Here is an 18,852-nt window from a genome sequence, read left to right on the forward strand (position 1 = left end):
CGAACTGAGATTTAACAAGTGGTGCATTTAGCATTCTGGAAAACATTGCAATACTATTGTTCACATTTTTGCAATGTTTGCATAAATCACGTTTTTAAAGGCATCTCTTTTAGTTGTATTTCAAACTAATGCTTTTACCTATTTCATGACTGGTATCCATGTTTGTTCTGGGCAAGTCTTTGAAGTTTGCCAAGCTTTCTTTTATAACTACGTATGGTGTTGGAAGAGCAGCAGACTCGGCAGGTGCTCTCCCACGTGGGAGACCGGCCGCTTAACTGATTGTCTTTTTGTCTTTTATTATAGCAGTTGGGGGAGGGGGGTGAGTCACTTCCATCCATCTTCTCGTTTTCCTTTCTTAAGATGTCTTTTTGTTGCTACTGATGCTATTTACGCGGTGATATTTAATTTCTACCGTTAAAGGTGAAAGCGAAGGGACTGCCATCACGCATTCATTGAAATGGTCGCGCAGCGGCGGCCGTCGCGAACCCCCCTGACTGCTTTTACGCTCGCAAAGCCAGTGATGTTTAAATGGGCCAAGTTAGAAAAGCGGCGGAGAGCGCAAATCTTGTTTGGTCTGAGTCTGTGAACTAAAGCGTGACTTTAGAGCAATATCGGGAGTTAAAAAAAGGCTTAAAAACACCCCATCAGCACCAGATAAGTAGTTGAGATGAGCACGTAGAGGGAGACACGTTTGTGATTTAATGAGAGACGCTTGAGTACGGAAAGAGAAAAAGAAGTTTAGTTATAATTAGAGATGCCTCTTCGCAACGATGTACGCTGTTGGTACAGCACCGGTACTGTCAAGTTGCTTTACGTGACCGCTCCCGGACCCTTGACCACTCGCGTTAAAGCACTGATCACTTCGTAAAGGAGAACAGAAATCAGAGGGGTATCAGTTTGAAAAAGAGAGAAAAAAATCTTCCAGCTCAGAGGTAGGTCGATACGGGATCAATAAGCATTTTAACCAACATAATGTCTACGGCAGCAGAGCCCTCTTCAAAATGTCAGGTATTTGTCCGGAGAGTCCGTTTAGTAATAGTGGGTATGAGTGCAGCGAAACGAATAGAGAGATCGGGGCGCCGCTAACCCACTGGCAACGCGAGTGCGCGGAAACCTGGTGGCTTAGGAATGGTCAACTGCTGCTGAATTTAAGCACTTTACAAGAAACTGAGCCTGGGTTCTGGCGTACACAGTGTCGTGTGTGGTCAGTTGAAACGGACAAACTCCGAAAAGAAGAGGAGCAACTTGGAGCGGACTTGCCGGACATGCCCGCGATCAAAAAAGAGAGACTGGATGGTGAGGACATGGCTCTGGCTATTTTTAACCAGCCCGTGGACACTTTGCCCGACTACTTGGCCCCTATAAGTGCCGCTGCCATCCCGGTGGTGGCCCCTCATCCGCCGCCTTACGAGCAGCTTTTCGCCGCCCAGCACCGCACTTACCTGGGGCTGCCTGACGCACGACACCTTCACCTGCATCATCCAGAAGACCTGATGCTCGAGAGGTTCTCCTCAATTCCTGACTTCCAACCTTTCTTCGACAACGGAGAGCCCTGCATCGAGGTGGAGTGTGGAGAAAACCGGGCTTTATTGTATATAAATAAACTGTGTCAAGGCAGTAAGGGACCCTCAATTAGGTACCGGGGGGAATGGCTCACCCCTAACGAATTTCAGTTTGTCAGTGGAAGGGAGACTGCTAAGGACTGGAAACGCAGTATCAGGCACAAAGGTAAGAGAACGGGGTTCGTTTCGAAATGACTTAGGGTGCAGAGTAGTCATTTAAGGGTCCGTTCCGAAAACTGTCACGGACCGCCGAAAAGGTTACCTTAGAAATGAAAGAGGGCAGCTGGAGGGGTTACGTTTATAGGCGTTTACTGGAGTGAATCCGCTCCAACGTAAAATAAGTACCAGTGTAAAGATGCACTGTGGGGTAGTGCAAAACTGTGAATCTTTTACGAAACGGGTTGTGCTACCAGTTGGGTCGGTTGCGTAGGGAAAGGCTACATTGACAAGGAGTGTGGATGGGTCTAAAATTGAGGGTACATGGGGGTTCATTGCAAAATTCTATCTACAGAATTCTGTTAGGGGACTCCTTTTAAATTTACAAAGGATATCAGACGGGTTGCCTTTGTAAATGTAACGTTATGGCACGTGAAAGCATGTAGTTCTGAAATAGTTCGCCTTGGGGAGTCCTCTGACTGATTTGACTGAGAGCTGTAAACTTCCAAAGGACCCACGCTAAGAAATAATTTGAAGTGAATGCTGTTAGAACTGCCTGTGTATTTAATAAGATGCATGGATCGTAGAGGAGTGTGATTTTAGAACAGGCGGTTGTACACTGTATTGTGCGTCTCTCAAGAGATCAGCGTCAAAGCGAAAGGGGGTATAGCAACAATGATCGGGGTTAAAGCGTGTCACGATCTAAAACGAGAGGAACACTGTGGTGACCTACAGTGGGAGGGTGTCAGTCTTAACACACGAACTAGCATCTTCAGATTTCTTTCGAGCCAGTGTGAATTTGTTTCTCCCCGAAAAAGTGCATTTTCAGGACATGGAGGGATTTAGGAGTTCAAAGAAATGCTTTCTTTTGAGATGAATTTTATAAAGAATACCTAAATACTATGGGTTTGAAATTGAGTTTTGATTTACATTCTTAGAAATGACAGCGAGTAGATTAGAACCAAAACTGTGTGTGTTTTTTCGAGTTGTTGATGAAGGGGAAAGTATTCAGTCTTGGGGGATTTCAGCTCGTGTCCGCCTGTTTTTTCCGCAAGCTTTTAGGTTGACCGGAATCCTTAAATTGACCCTGTGTGACATAGTGATGATGTGTGCCATGCGAGTGTCATGTGATGGAAAGGCGTTCAGTCCAGAACTGGTGCCTACTAGAAAGACAGGCAGTTTATGAAATAGCTAGAAAAAAGGGACCATAGTAGATAAATAACTAGAAAGGCCAGATGTAAGATAGATAGGCCTATGTGTTCCGTAATAGATAGGCATATAAGGCACCATATTAGGTAGTCAGGCATACTCACAGATGAAATTATTCCTGCATTAGCTAAATCTTTAATATTAATTAGACGAGCGATCACATAGACACTTTACGACTAAAGATACAGGTAAGAAAATGCTAAGTGAAAAGTGAAAGCTAAGTTGTAAGAATAAGTCGAATAAAAACGAAATAAAACGAATTACTGCAACAGTGCGATGAGGTGGAAGGATCTCCCGAGTATACTGTTGGACTGATGCGGCTGGGATGCTATCGGTATTCGAGCTTAAAAGAACATGTGCATCCTGGTCAAACACTTTTGGGTCTCAGTGTTACTTTTTATTTAGTAGATATGCATCTTAATTTATTGAAATGTTGTATGGATATGTTGTTTCTGTGGGTCGGTGTGTTTTAATCAGATGTCTTTAGTAAAGAGTGCTATAACAGAATAAACCATATTAAATTAAACTTGGCCCGACAGAGTGTCGAGATTTTTGAGTGACAGGTTTTGACGACTTTCATTAGATTGCGGAATTGAAAAATAAAGATTTATAGCAATCTTGCCTCCAACCGGCCACCCCCACCGTACTTCCCCCCAAAATACACGTAACCTGCATTTCAGAACTCCGTCTTTATTGACTTGGTGCAGATGAAACCCAGCAGCCCACTCCGTTTGAATCAGCTGGTAGGTTTTTCGGGGAGAGCCCGACGGTCGCGCCTGAAAACAAAAAGGTGGGGTCAAAGCAAAACGCTAAAATATGAACCAGGCTGTGTCGTTTTCCGAAAATCCGAATGCTCTGCCGTTTGAATCAGGAAGTCGCGAAAAGAAGCGCAGCCTTCGCGGACCCTCCTAGGTTTTGAGCGGCGGTTTGGCAGGGGTTCGGCCGTCAGGGGACAGGGGTGAGGGCGGATAGCGTTTCAAGCAGGTACGTGCGCCTTGTGTCCTTACGACGGCTTGCAGACAGAATTTTTGGGAATTGTCGAAAATGGTCATTTCTGTTAGCCATTTACGCAAGGCGTTAACGGTCTTTTCCAAGAACAGATAACGCAGCGGCGAGATGAGTACTGCGCTCCCCCTCACCCATAGGTAACAACGAAACAAGTACACTCAGTAAAAGTGACTTTCTATAGCCTTCACAAACGATATGATTTCAGAATATTTGCATTGGTTTACTTATTCTGGCTACTGCTGCATTACTGTGTAAACTGATAGAGCACTGTGTGCTAACGTAATATTTTAGTGGTTTTTAATGTTGTGACTGATATGCTGGTGCCCTGCAGGCATCTTAAGAGTTATGTGAACACAGTGAATAACCCATTGGCCTTCAATTTGCATGTTTTGTGTTAAAAATGTTGCCCTTGTGTTGATCTTTACTGTGTCATCAATATTTTGAAAAAAATATTCACTTTCTGCACATTGTCATTAACCTGCCTACTGAGTGTGAACTATTCTATTTGTTGAATCAACATTTTTCTTGCCTCAGATATTCTCACTTATTTTCTACTCTTTTTTATTTTATAGGGAAAAGTTTGAAGACTCTTATGTCCAAAGGAATCTTACAGGTACATCCGCCAATCTGTGATTGCCCTGGGTGTCGAATTTCGTCTCCAGTGGTAAGATTATTGTTAAAATGTGCGTTTAAATCCCCCATTTTGCTCTGGCAATAGATTTATGATCTGAAAGGGCCTGTAAGTTTGTGTGCCTTCTTTCTGTCAGAAATACAGTATATGTGTGTGGCCCAAGAGGACTGCACGCCCTTTGGCTTTCAGTGACATGACAGAGAGATCTAACTCCTGGCCAGGCAGCCAGGCATTTTAGTCAATAAGTCTAAGGGGCTGGAATGGCCACTAGAAGGGTATGCATAATTATTGATTGTTCCAGTTCTGTATATGGTGGTCTCCAGAAAATGCACTATATGTAAATACATTTTGGAAAAGTCAACATTAATGCACACACTCTTATTAAAAAGAACCCACACTTTAGATAATAACTGAACAGCTGAAGTGGTTTCATGGATTTTTCGTTTTATTTTTGCAGACAGGATTTACAAAAACTAGATACTGTGAATGGTGGGTAAATACCAGAAAATCCAACAACATAGCCACTGTGGCTGAAGGGAAAGTAACAAATTATTACTGTGCTTAGGTCAAGGGTTCTGCAGTAATCTTCACCTTTTGACCCCATGATGTGCTTGTTGGCAAGGCCTAACACATTCCATTGATCCTGCAAGGCTTTAGGCATTTAAAGTTCGGGCCATGGATAAAAAGTTTATTTTGAGTGTCTTTGCTAAATGTAGGACAGAAGTAAAATTGTATCCAAAATGCACTTGTAGATTTAGCAAATACATTTTATGAGTTGGGTGGAATGGTAATTTTCAAAGACCTGAGTCTCTTACTGTATACATAAAGGTGTCAAAGTGCTTCTTCATATTGATGCCATAGGGGATGGTTCCCCAAAGAGCCATCTATATGAAGATTCCAGAAAGAACTTCTTTGTATTTAGATTGGTAACAGACTCCATAATGATTCATGAATAGATAGCAGATTTGTCTAATACCATTGGGTTCATGATTTTAAATGAACTTATGCTGCATTCAAAAATAATTGTTTTTAAGCAATAGTTTGCTGAGGAACCACACAACCCAGTAAAGTGCTATGAAACCAACAAAATTTTTAAACCCAGTTTCATAATCAGTGACTTATTGTTACATTTAATTAAACTCCTTATTTTATTATGTGGCACATTAGCATTCCTATTCTTCATTCCTAAAGATACTGAATTGTATGATACTATTGTAAGAAATTCAGCCAATATTTGTATTTTTGTCATAAACAGGATTCTCTTTCATATTCTTTGGTTTAATTAATATCTCTCTCTCAGTGCTACCATAAATCTTTAATACCCAAATAGTTATAATAAAATAAAAAAACACAGCAGATACTTAAGTGGGATTTTCACCTTTTTGCTTATCAGTTTGCAGCAGGTTAAATAACTAAACATTTTTAAACAAGTAATGTTATGAAGCAAAATGGGAAAGTCATATTCATCCCTCTAAATAATACGCACATATCTGGTAAATTCCTGTAATAAGTGATTAAACACTATTGTAAATTTTTGGAATGACGTAATTATTGTAGATATTAGGAAATCATAATGATTAGCAATGCTGTGTGTCTCTATGTGTCTGCATGGGTGTTTGACTTGGTGCTTTGATTTTTCTTCCACGTGTTAAAGATATGTTAGGTTAATTGGCTTGATTAGGATCAAATAGACTTTGTTATCACAGATTGAAAATTTATTTCAGCAAAAAGCTACAAATATAAAACACCATTCCACAGATACAAGAAAACAAGCCAAAAGACAAGAAATGATGTCCAGTTTTACAATCATAACACACACACACTAAAGATTCTTACAGTCAGGGATATTGAATTCTAACATATAACAACTTAGAATTCATTGTTAGTGACCTAGAGCCACTAAGAAAAATTGTTCTTAAAAGTATTTTTTCTAAATCTTAGGTATCTAAATCTGTAGTCTGAAGGGAAAATATGAAACTTCTGAAAAAAATATGAATGGCTACTAATCAACAAAAACAGGATGGCCTTCTTTCTGACCTGCTTGTTATACTTCTCAGAAAGAAGGGACTGCTACAGGTTGATAGTTTTTCTACTGTCTTTGACCACATACTGTACTTGAGATAGTTATTCTTAAAGGAATACTCTACCCAAAAATGATATTTTTTATATGTTACCTCATGTAGTTTATAGTGGTGGCCAAGAAAAAAAATGTATTCTCATGTTTTCATTTGGAAGAAGAGAAAACAGTTTATGGTATAATGGAATGTAATGGTGATAAGTTATTGACCAAAAAATTTGGGGGAATGGCTGATCTGCGTGTGTCACTGTGCCCTGCTTTGGACTGACATTCTTTCCATAATGGTTCCTTAACTCCTGCCTTATAATGGCAGGTTAGTTTCGTTCCCTCCTCAAGCAAAAAATTAATCAAAATGGTCTGAAAATGGATGGCATAGTTGTAAATATGTATAAGCCCTCTGACACTATATTCAGTGAATTGTTCCATAAATAAATAAATAAATGGATCTGGAGGATACATTTGAGCCAAAGGATCTTTTTTGAAAAGCTGCATTACAATATTAAGGAAGTAGGCAGTGGTTGAAACGTAAACATAATATTCAGTAAATGTATTGTTTCTCCACCATTTCCAGGGTAGATGGAGTTTGTCATAGGACCCCCAGGGCATGATTATGTAAAGGCTTAGCCACATCCTCTTAAAAATAAAGGTGCCAAAGTGGTTTTCACAGTAATGCCACAAAGGAACCATTTTTGCTTCCCAAAAGAACCATCCACGTGAAGGTTTCAGAAAGAACTTTTAATCAAGATCTATAACAAGCTTCACAAATAGCTATGAATACATTATATCAGACTTGAGAAATACCAGTTGGTTCCTGATTTTAAAAGGGTTCTTGCTGCATAGGAATAATACAGACTAAGTTAAGGTTTTCTAGATCTGAAAGTATCCTGCTGGGTAGCCAGTAGTACATTAAAGATTCCTGTTTCATAAACATATTAAGACCCTTTTCAAAGCCTACATAACCAGTTTAATACATGCAGAACCCTTCCAAGAATTAAATTGATCTTTGTCAAGCAATGGAACTATGAGGAACCACATAACCCAGTAATGTGCCTTTAAAGAACCATTACTTTTTAAAGTGTACCTTTTTCTGTTGTGGCCATTTTATGTGAAATGACTTTATGATATAGTACAAATTAATTTGATTTACTGTACATGTAAAAGATTTATGTAAATTGTAAAGTACTTCACATAAGCATTTCTTTGAAAAGAGGAAAGTCAAACCAATGGTACTGATTTACTGTTGTTAATATTTTGAGTTCCTAGTTTTGAAAATTTGATTTAACTTAAAAATAAGACTGGTATTTGAAGCTTTCATGTGAAGGACAGGAGACCAATTCAGGGACAGTTCTTGTCTTATGTCAAAATACGCTCTGGTGCCTTGTGAGAAGGAGTGGGGTTAGGTGTGTTTTAAAAGTGTATTATGTGGTTTCACTCGTTTAGAATATTTGAAAAAATACAGCAGGGTAATAAGAAATGGCAACTTGCCACTGCTACATTACCTAGTTTCGGTGGTTTTGTTTTCTGAAATGGTGCTGTGGCACTTGTGTTGACTGAGCCCAATGGACTGCACAGTTAAGAACACAACACCGACTGTAGCATGCTAAAAGTTCAGTCAGGGATATGGCTAATTAAATGCACAACATCAACATTTCTGTCACTTACTGAGTTTCAGGTTTTGTCTGCCCCTAAACTGAAGGGACACATTTCTTCCAGTTTAGAGGGCATGCGAATTTCCCCTTAGCCATTGCGTTTGAACAGCAGAGCTTGAATCTGGTGTCTTGCTGATTAGCTTATGGCTCTTGCAGCCAGTGTGTGTCAAGTAGTCCTCTAAATGGTTAATTTAAAGGATATATTTTAAGAAGCTTTGTAGGCCGCTAAGCAGGGTTATTGCTGATTAATTTGTTTGAGACTTGCAGTGGTTAAAAAAGTGGATTTATCAAACGAGTGATGGATGAACTAATCACCCTGACACAGACAAAAGAATTAACTGCAGACAAATGTGCTGCGTTCAGATTTAAGACATAATATCCACAGAACTAAAGCCCAAATAAGCAATCACAAGGCTGGAGGTTAAATGCGTTATGTTTAAGGTGGCTATTCCTGCTGTTTGAAAATCATTAAGTGTGACTCTACCAAACTCAATTACTGGCTATTAATTGTTAAAATAGTTTGTTACTTTGTTTTACACAGTCATGCACAGGTTTCCCTTTGTTACTTTAGTCCTGTGTACTTCTGACTTTTATTTTGTCTCAACCCATCTTATTCCCAGACCTCCTTAGTCCAATTTATGGTCATGGGGGACCAGAACCTCTCCTGGTAGCATGGGATGCAAGGCAGGAAACAGCCCTGGATAGACTACTGAAGGATGCTTTTGTTCCTACTGTTAATGTTTGCACTGCTTTGGTTCTGCTTTGAAGCTTTATTACAGTCTCCGTTTCCTTCATTAATTTTCACTCTGTTTTGAGTTTTGCATTGTCTTTCTTTTTACTGTGCTTTACTTTCTGGTTTTCTTGGCACTATATTTTTTATCTCCTTGTCACACTCACCTCCCATTTGCTACTTTGCTGTTCCGTTTCTTCTTTTTACTTTCTTTCATTACTTTGATAGTATTCATTAGTATCTCTGTCACTGTTACTTGTGTTTATTTGTTTGTTGTTATGTTATCTTTACTAGTTTACTAGTTATATTTGCTAGTTTGTTGTCTTGCTCTGTGTGTCCCTCTGTGTTGTGACTTATAATGATCCTTAAAGGAATTCAAGGACCGCTATATATCTGCAAACGCCATTGGAGTTTATCCCCCTCATTTCTGCACTTGGTTAAAGTTTAATGATCTCTTCTGCTTTCATTTCCGTGGTCCCTGTCTGCCTCTTCCTATCCCTGCCCAGCTCATGCTGTCTCTTTTGCGTGCTCTCTCTCTCTCTCTCTGACATTCTGTCTCTCTCTCTCAACCCCTCTGCTGGTTTCCTGAAAGGCGGCGGATGAGCAAGCCTTGTCTCGCCTGCCTTGGCGTCTCTCTTCTCCCCGAGGGCAGCAGCAACAGCACAGAGTCAATAAGATACCCATAATAAATACACACATATGCACACTTGTGCTGGAGAAAGGGTTTAAGGCAGGAAGCTTTCCATCTTGGCCAGAGTTGGCTTTTACCTGACAAATGCTGGGAATTGCTTTTAAAGCTTGGCTCTTCCTGAATGCCTCTGCTGGTGTCTGAGACTAGCTCTGTACTGTAGCTAAAACAAGATGCGTGTGGTCTTGTATTTTGTGAAAGGCATGTTGGTGTGGACAATGACTGGGGCATTTTAAGGGGCGCACCACTGTGTCTTTTTTAATTGACCCCCTAACCCTTTCTTTTTGGAGCTGCAACAAGCGAACAGCTTAGAAGTCACAGAGCTGCACTCCTTTTATCTCTTTGTTATCGCTGCCCATCTTGCCACAAGTGTGTCTCACTATAGCCCAAGTGAGAGTTTAAATAAAAAGCAGCCTGCACCTGCTTACTCTTAGCAAACAAGAATGAACTGCATGACACAGTGACACCGGGCAAGACACCATGGCAGTTTTCCAGCATGGAAAAAAGTATGTGGAAGAGAAAGATTTCCAAGCTGCAAGCTTTCTCTGTTTTCATTTCAAGTGTTGATTGTTCTTTAATATCGTCTCAGCTGCCATGTGATTTGCGGTCAGAGCTATTTCTTGAGCACAGACTGTATGCTCCGTCCCTGCAGCAAACACAGAACACGCTGTCAATAGTCCATCGATAATAATCACAGCCTGCGGGGAAGAAGTCTTGGCCGCCTATCAAGTGCTTGGCACTGAATTCGTGACCCTGTCGGCACTTTTTAGATTCCTGCTCCCTCAAAGAGCAGACTGTATACTCATAGCCTCATTAAAAATAAGAACACTCAAAGCAGATTAATCAAAAAAAAACACACAGTCTTAGCCCTGACAGTAAAACAAGACATAACCTAGGGTTTCTCCAAAATACATAAACCCACTCCTAACTTCCTGAATGGTGATGTTCTTTATTATTTCTTCTTTATTTGTTATTTATTTGGCCTTATACAGTTTCTTGTATTAGGAATTTGTTAGTTTTTGCATACCCCTTGGAGTCAGAGCACAGAGTCAGCCATTGCAAAGCACCCCTGGAGCAATTGCAGGTTAAGGGCCTTGCTCAAAGGCCTAGCAAAATAGGAGCTCTTTTGGCAGTAACGTGGATTCGAACTGGCAACCTGCTGGATACCAGCACAGATCCTTAGCCTCAGAGCCACCACTTCACCTTAGCTCTGTATGAAATTTCACTGTAGAGCAGAGTTAAGAAACATGCATAAAGCACTTTGTCATCGGCTTCAAATATTTGTATAATTTGTGGATCTGTTAAATGCTCTGAGAGGGACTGGCGCCACATCAAGGCTTGGTTTCTGCTGTGCAATCAGTACTGTCTGGATAGGCACCTAGCCATGTGACTGTCAAATGAATTAAGTAGGTTATCCAATAAAGAATGAATGAATGTGTGGTTGGTTTATCTAGTAAAAGAGAATAATAAATTAATCAGATATCAATTGGTAAGTTAAAAATACAAATAAATGGATCCTTGGAAAACACAAGATGCACTTATAATATGCTAATCCTACAGATCCTTTTAATTAAATTCAGGGTCACAGGAGGCTGCAGTGCATCCCAGCAGCACAGGGAGGCAGGAACAGTCCTGGGTGGGGTGTCCGTTCAATGCAGTACACACACTCATATGCAGCTAATGAAGAATCACCAATCAACTTATCATTCTCATCTTTGGGCGTGTGGCAGGGAATCAGAGGATCAGAGGATCTCGATAAAGTAGTTGGAGAGAACATGCACACTTCACATTTGCAGTGAACAGACACTAAATTCAAACCCAGGATGCTGTATCCTATGCTAGCCATTGTGACATTATGCCACCCGCAAGACAAAAAAATCCTTTCAAACCATTTACCCTATTCATGTTTTAGATTTTCTGTATTTGTTGAATGTGAGACACAGTAGCACAGTGTTGCTGCTTCACACCAGACTTGGTTGATGTCAGTGGGGGAGTTTGCACATTTTCCTTTTATCTGCATGGGTTTTCCTCCCACGTTACAAAGATGCGCAAGTTAAATTAATTGGCTACTCTAACATGGCTTGATGTGACAGTGTGTAAGTGCCCCATGATGGACTGGCACGTGATCCAGGGTTTATTCTCACCTTGCATCCATTTTTGTCAAGATAGGCAGCCCTGAACTGAATAGGAGGGTTAGAGAATGGATGAAATGATGTATTTTCTGAGATCTTTTTATAGACTTAACAAACAACACACCTTTCATTATACAGTTATTTCTTAATGTAAAATTAAGTTGAAAACAATTTATCAGTTTATATAATGTGACTTAATAAACATTGTCGTGTATGGAAATTCACATACAGTATATACATGCATGTGAAAGAAAAAAGGGGTTGACAAGAATGCAAAATTACCTGAATAAAAGAAATCTAAATTGTACTGCATTCAATTGCCAGTCATTGGTCTCAAATGGAAAAAGTCCAATGGTGATTACTTTGTTCCACAAAATAATTCCAAGGCAGTTTGCTTCTTTTCTAGATGTTTTCTGCCCATCTTTCTTTTCCACTACTTGCACCAATGTATCGGGACCTTTCAAAACACTAAGTAGAGTTATCAAGTGATGGGCAAAGCTGGAGTAGCCTTATCGAACTGTCAAATCCATGGCTAACTTATTTTATACTTCTTTTGAGATGATACTTTCTCAACTGATATCAAGAGAGATATATTTTCACAAGCTAGTGGTTTGTGAATCTGACTGATATCTATCTACTATGCTGGGAATAGAGTATAGGTCAATATTATGGTTATACTTGGTGAATTACTTCCTTAAAATAGCATCAGGGCAGCATTGCCTCATTACAACTTCACTCTCCTTGGCTTATGTGGACTAAGCACGTTCTCTCCATGTTTACCAGGATTTTCTATAAGTATTCAAAATTTCACCCACTCCCAAAGACACTTATGTTAGATTCAGTTTAAATTGGCCCAACATAAGGGTGTTTATTTGTGCACCCCGTGATGGACCTGTTTCCTTTCCAACTCTGGTTCCTGTTGTGTTTGTTATAGGCCCTGGGCATCATAACATTAAAACAAAACAGCAGTACTTTAATTCAATAATATAGCTGACAATAGAGGATTCAAGAAGGTTCTTGATTATGGCATGTGTCACAAAACAGAAGTACCCAGTTAACAAACAGACACCTATCACAGCATATAAACCTAATGGGAAGTGTTATGATTCACACACAGAGTATTCTCATATAAAGCATTACAGTGCTCCTACTGCTCTGGTCAGGTGAAACCTTATAGATGAGAAATGTCTTTCAGAAGATGGATAGCTTGATAGAATAAGACATGCATTCCTCAATACTAACACAACATAAACTACATAGTAGTAATTTCCTCACTGAGTGAATGCTCTAATTTTTACAAGGATTAAATAAATTCATAAGATTTATTACAACACTTTGCATTTATAAGAGGTATCCTTTATCCTGGTTCTTGTTTGATATGTCTGTTAAGTTAATATAAACACAATATATTGAATATATTAACTTCGGCAGTAAAAAGTTTTAGTAGCTGATATTAAGTAACGTTTATTTATGCTCTAATATTGTAAATTGGTAATCTGAAAGAATGTGATCTACTTTTCTTCCATTTTGTGGGCAATCTCTAAATCTCCCAGGTGTACAAAGCTTTTATTAATATGGATAGGTTGAATGTTTGCATAGTTGATGACATCAATTAGGTTAATGACTTTATAACACTAACAATAATCTGAGTATTATCAAATGCATCATCTGGTTAAACACATTTTTGTAGTTTATTACATTTTACTGTTTGTCTTTTTCTTTTTTATTTATAATGCATTGTCTGCCTGGAGATCCTCCTTTAGTGTTCAGGATCTAAGATGTCTGTGATGCTGTACAGACACAGGGTGTGGCTGTCAGACATGATGGGTGTGTCCACATTAGTTCTATTGACATTTCTGACTTTCAGCTTTCTAGAATTTTGAAGTACTCGCTACATTTGTGCATGTACATTTTGTTCACATTATTTTCCCTTCTTATCTTGAATTTTGTGCTCCTGTTTGCTTGTTCTAACCACTTAGAGGTCTTGAGGGCATAACTATAATGCTTGTGTCGAGGTTTGTTAGGGTCTTTAATACCGCTGTTCCTTTTGTTGAGTTGTGATGCTGTTGCAGTACTGGAGGTCATCATGCAGCATGTTTCTTTGCTTCTTAAACATACTGTATGTATTTTATCATTTTCATTCCCACTTTGTTGTACCCTTTCTATGGAATTGGCATTTTCTCTGTCCCCGCATTTGTTTAGGACACAGATTCAGTGCTCTGATTTTTTTTTCCTGTCATCTCAAAAGATGGTTCCAGTAACTATTACCTCAATGTTAAATCGTGGGTTTGTGCGTAATGTAATCTACTGTCATCACTCCCAGAATGACCTTGAGCCTATTGATGCCAGGTTAAGCCCTAATTTACCAATTTGGACTGGAATGAATAGACTCCAAAATGCCTCCATGGTGCACTTATTTTCCTGATGTTGGTGGATAACACAGTGATACATATCATTTAAATGAAATGTAGACCAGAAATAAAAAGTCCATCAATTAAATGTCCCATTACAGTTTTACTGGGTAGCACTGTTCAAGTTGCTTGAAAACATGCTATAATTTGTGAAGTTGTGTTGTGTTTGGGATGGAGCTCTTCTTGAGAGACACCAATTGTTAAAATAAAATCTTCTAATAATAAGAAAATTGTCTAAACGTAATACAGTTTTGTTACAGTCATGTTGCCAGACTGATGCTTTGAAATATATAAGGTTAATAAGTAAATGAATAATAAAACCACATTTAAGAAATGAGACATGCTGCTGCAATAACTAGTCAATATAAATAAACTGTGCATAAATAAATAAATGGGTGAAGGAAGTGACTGTGGAAGAAGGCTGTTTATGACATACTTTTGTGATGAGAGTGAATGCCCTCACATCTGTGGAGGTTCACATATGCTGTAATAATTGACACCCTGAACTTTTCTGTTGCTCTTATTAAATTAATTCTCAATGTATTTTGTGAAAACAAAACCTGCACACATATAAATGCTGGCTTCTTTTTAAGCGTTTAGAACAGTGCTGTATGGAGACCATGGTCATCAAGTCAGCCACTGGCAGTCTATCTGCCTATCAGTTCACAGCAACCACCTTTTGTATGCTTGTGGCTTAGCTGTTGTCTACCGTTTAATATCCTTATTTTTGTGTACAATGTAAAAGAAAAACACATTTTTTTCTTTTCTTTGCTTACTATCAAATGGATTAAGTGTTTATTCTTGTCTTTGAATAACTGTTTTGTAGTGTGGTGCATTCACAAAGAACTTGATTGAAATCAGTGACATGTAGGAAATGTATTCTTGGACTTTACAGACACATTTCTGATGTTAATTGGCTTGTACAATCTTTGTAATCATGACTAATTAGAAGAAAATATGATATGATGGTCTGGGCCTGTTATGACCAAGTGTTTGATCTGTAGGGTGTGGACTGTTCCAAGCATTCTACTGTTTCATGATTTTTTAAGGGTTTATATAGATTTATACTATTGTTCCTGTGACCTTTTTTGGTGGGCTTTTTGTTTCACCACATTTTCACACATCCACTGTCTGAAGACATTTTATATCATTTATCAGTATTTTCTCAGTATTTATCATTTATCTGTGGCACAGTGGTTAGCAGTGCTGCCTCACTTATCAAGTATTCTGGTTTGAATCTTGTATTTGTTCATTGTCTATGTGCAGTTTAAGCCATCTCCCTGTATCTGTTGGATTTTTCCGTCCAAGTACTCTAATTTTCCTTTTACTTTCCTTCATTTTAGGGTAACTTTTGACTTCAGGTTGTCCTTGTATGAATTTAGATGTGTGAGCATAAGCTGTAAACGATTGGCGTCCCCTCTAGTGCAGGTTCCTATGTTGAACCTAAAATAGATGGGATGGACTCTAGTAACGCATGCTGAAAATCGATTAAAGAGACTTAATAAGTTTTACTAATACAATTGTATTTTTAGATTCATTACTAGGTTTACGAATAAGTAAAGTTTGAAAATACTCTGAAAAGAAATTTATGGCCCAGATTTAAACAAAATAAATAAATAAATATATATATATATATATAATAAAGATAATGAACTCTTAAGGAAAACGATTCTCTAACCCCTAAATGATTCCTTTAACCTGCCACTGGTCTACATAAAATTACTTAAACATTTGTAAATTATGTAATTGGTAGACTCCTGCTGGATAATTTAGAATTCTTGACATACTGTATATAGTTCGCCATTCCTTCTGTCTTACTCAAGATCCCACACAATGAACTGAAGATGGAGTCTAAGTTGCCAATCTTTTATTCTAAAGTCCAGTGACGAAACCTCTCCACTGTGCTTCCTGCCTCATCAAAAGTAAGCATGCTGCAAGCATCTTTAAAAAAAATATATTACATCTGTTTGTTTGCATTGTTATATAGTAAGTAAAAAAAAAAAGTAATTATGATTTAAAAGGTTCACTAAGAAGAATCATACTTACTGTGAGGCAACAACCAAAAGCAAGTTCTTGCATCTTTAAGAACCCAGGTTCTCCAGCTGTACTGTTCCCAGGAGAAATGTGTTTATTTTACTGTTATTTCAGTGTAACCCATGGAAGCAGAAAGGAAATTACATTCTCCTCCGGGTTGTAAATATCTTCTGATATCTGGTTTCATTAAAAGGTGTTAAGTTTCTTCTAAAGAAAAAAAAAGTATGGTGACAGAGATCACTGGCAAAGTAAATGAAGCTCACCTCTCATCTTAGGCCAACACAGAAAATACTTGAATAGCTTGTTCATATTTACTATACTAGTTACTAATATCTACTTTTTGAAAAAAATAAATAAATATATACACTGTATATGTATTCTCCAACTGCTTTAAATGATAATAGCATGACATTCTCAAGCTTTCTTTAGTTTACTGTCACAGGAAACCAGGAAGCCTAACCTGGCATCCTTAGGCATTAGGCATTACCAAGCTCTGGAATGGAAATCAATTGCCAAACACTCTTGGTCAATTTAAGTCACCAGTTGACCTAATCTATCATTTCATATAATGTGAAAACCTCTGTACTTGGGGAAGACCTGCATACTGCACAGAAAGTGACTGGAATTGGGATTTAGACTTAAAATACTAAATCTGTGTGGCAGCAGCACTTTCCACTGTGGTGCCCTCAGTTGATCATGCTTTTAATTGTATTATTTTAACAAAGGTAACATAATGTTTTCTTAAGTAGTTGTTCTTCCTTCAAATCTAACAAACGCATGCAAAATATTATTTTGAACAGTCCACACACTAAAGTTAGAATCAGATCACGTAGTTGTCGATGCTCCTTATTTGTGTCTGAACATTGTCTTTGGGATATGAAGCTTTCAAGAAAACCTTTCGATTCTATTTTATGAGTATCCGTATTTTCATTGTTTTTTTTCAGGCAGAATTGGGGCTTTTTTGAATTTAAAGGTGCACTGTGGCCATTTTGAAGAACTTAATAAATACGAGAATAAGAATCTGTGCGTATTTATGCTTGTCAGTTTCCTGTTACACATAGTTTTGTGACTTTAAAACTCCATCAAGGCCCAGTTTTTCTTATGCTGGTATTCAATATGTATAACATGTTCCAGGCAATATTAATTCTTGCTACTATTAAAAAAAAGAAAAACAGCACAAGGTTTAAGTGCAGTTATTTCTATTCAGCCTGTATGTGTGCCTCAATATTGTTACTGACTTACCATTCAAGATGGCAGGATGGTAGGATGGTACAGTGGTTAGCCTGCCAACTCATAGACATGGTGTCCTGGTTTTGAGTCTTACTGTGTAATGTCTCTGCATGGATTTTACTACAGTTTTCCTCAAACCGCCTCAAGGACATCTAGGTTATGTTATCCTGCAAATCCTCGATTAGCACTCTGGCCATGGCGGTTTCCTGCATTGCATCTTTTGTTGCTGAGATAGGCTGTGGCTCCCCTGAAAACCAGAATTGGATTAAGTGGATTTGAGCTTCCTCCATATCTGCTACTGTATGTTGGTGGATATGCAATTATCCATCCCTAACTATTGATGTAAATATGTAGAAGTAATTCCTCTTTTATAATGTTTTTGGTAAAGGAAAATCACATAGAAACCAGATATCAGGATTGTTATGATATTTTATAGTTTTTGTCCTTCTTTCATTTAATGGAAAAATACCTCATTGTATCTGGTGTTTTCTCTTATTTTGCTTTGTTCAGTCTTAAACAGGCTTGTGGTAATGCAGTAAATTTCACTGACACTAGGCTATTGTAACTACAGAATATTGCTACCTAGCCAAATCTAAGAACTTTCATGTCCAAGGAGAAAATGGTTGACTTGTTTATGCAAGTAGAAGATGCTACACTGATGTATGTCAGGAATGAAAATCCTAAGACTAGTGAAGTAAATGGTACATTTTTGATAGAGTGATTTTCCTGCTAGGATTGATTATCGATTTTCACCTACAGCTGCCAGTATAGGTTCCAACTCCATAGAAACCTGACAAGAGTAACTGGGTTTAGTAAAGCCAATAGCCAGGCAAATAACATCACATTTCATCGAAGATTTCTTTTAAAGATAGTTAACATTTTCATCAACAAGAGTAATACAAATTTTCATTTCCTTCAAAGTTTAAAATGAGACCTCCAAATTATCCTGGCTTTGCTGAAGTTTTGGCAAATCATTGGCCATGGATGACCTCAGTCAAAAGGTTGCTGGATGTGGGTACTAGAAATGAATCCTTTGCCTTTATGTTGTCATGGCAACAAATAACATCTCTTTACAAAAAAAAAGCACATACATTTCCTTTTATTACAGTCTTATGTGGAGATGATTAAATTAAATTAGACTAAATGAGATAATCCTGAAATTCACAGCAGATTGACGACAGGTCTTTATTTAATAATGGCTTGTCAATCTTCTCTTGCACTCTGCCGTGACAAACAGTGTCCCCTTTCCTTCCTTCAGAACATGCAGGGACACAAGCCATTTCTATGAAAGAATCTCTATCACTGTATCACAGACATTTCAAAAATTAGTTTGCT

At 38.3% G+C, this 18,852-nt stretch overlaps 1 protein-coding gene across 11 annotated transcripts in view; it reads left to right on the forward strand.

Moving 5' to 3' along the window:
* The first annotated feature begins 357 nt into the window (after positions 1 to 357).
* samd11 (sterile alpha motif domain containing 11) overlaps positions 358 to 18,852 on the forward strand; it is a 121,065-nt gene continuing 102,570 nt past the window's right edge. The window contains exons 1-2 of one of the 11 annotated variants that reach the window (XM_039755544.1): positions 358 to 1,728; positions 4,508 to 4,599. In XM_039755544.1, the coding sequence (XP_039611478.1) occupies positions 1,002 to 1,728; positions 4,508 to 4,599 (819 nt within the window). In that variant the 5' untranslated portion in view covers positions 358 to 1,001. Of the gene's footprint in view, positions 1,729 to 2,966; positions 3,116 to 3,602; positions 3,671 to 3,803; positions 3,912 to 4,507; positions 4,600 to 18,852 lie in introns of those variants that run through there. The other 10 variants (XM_039755542.1, XM_039755543.1, XM_039755545.1 and 7 more) reach the window with 10 other exon arrangements.

This window comes from Polypterus senegalus, chromosome 6, assembly GCF_016835505.1.
Source record: "Polypterus senegalus isolate Bchr_013 chromosome 6, ASM1683550v1, whole genome shotgun sequence".
Taxonomy (NCBI): Eukaryota; Metazoa; Chordata; class Cladistia; order Polypteriformes; family Polypteridae; genus Polypterus; species Polypterus senegalus.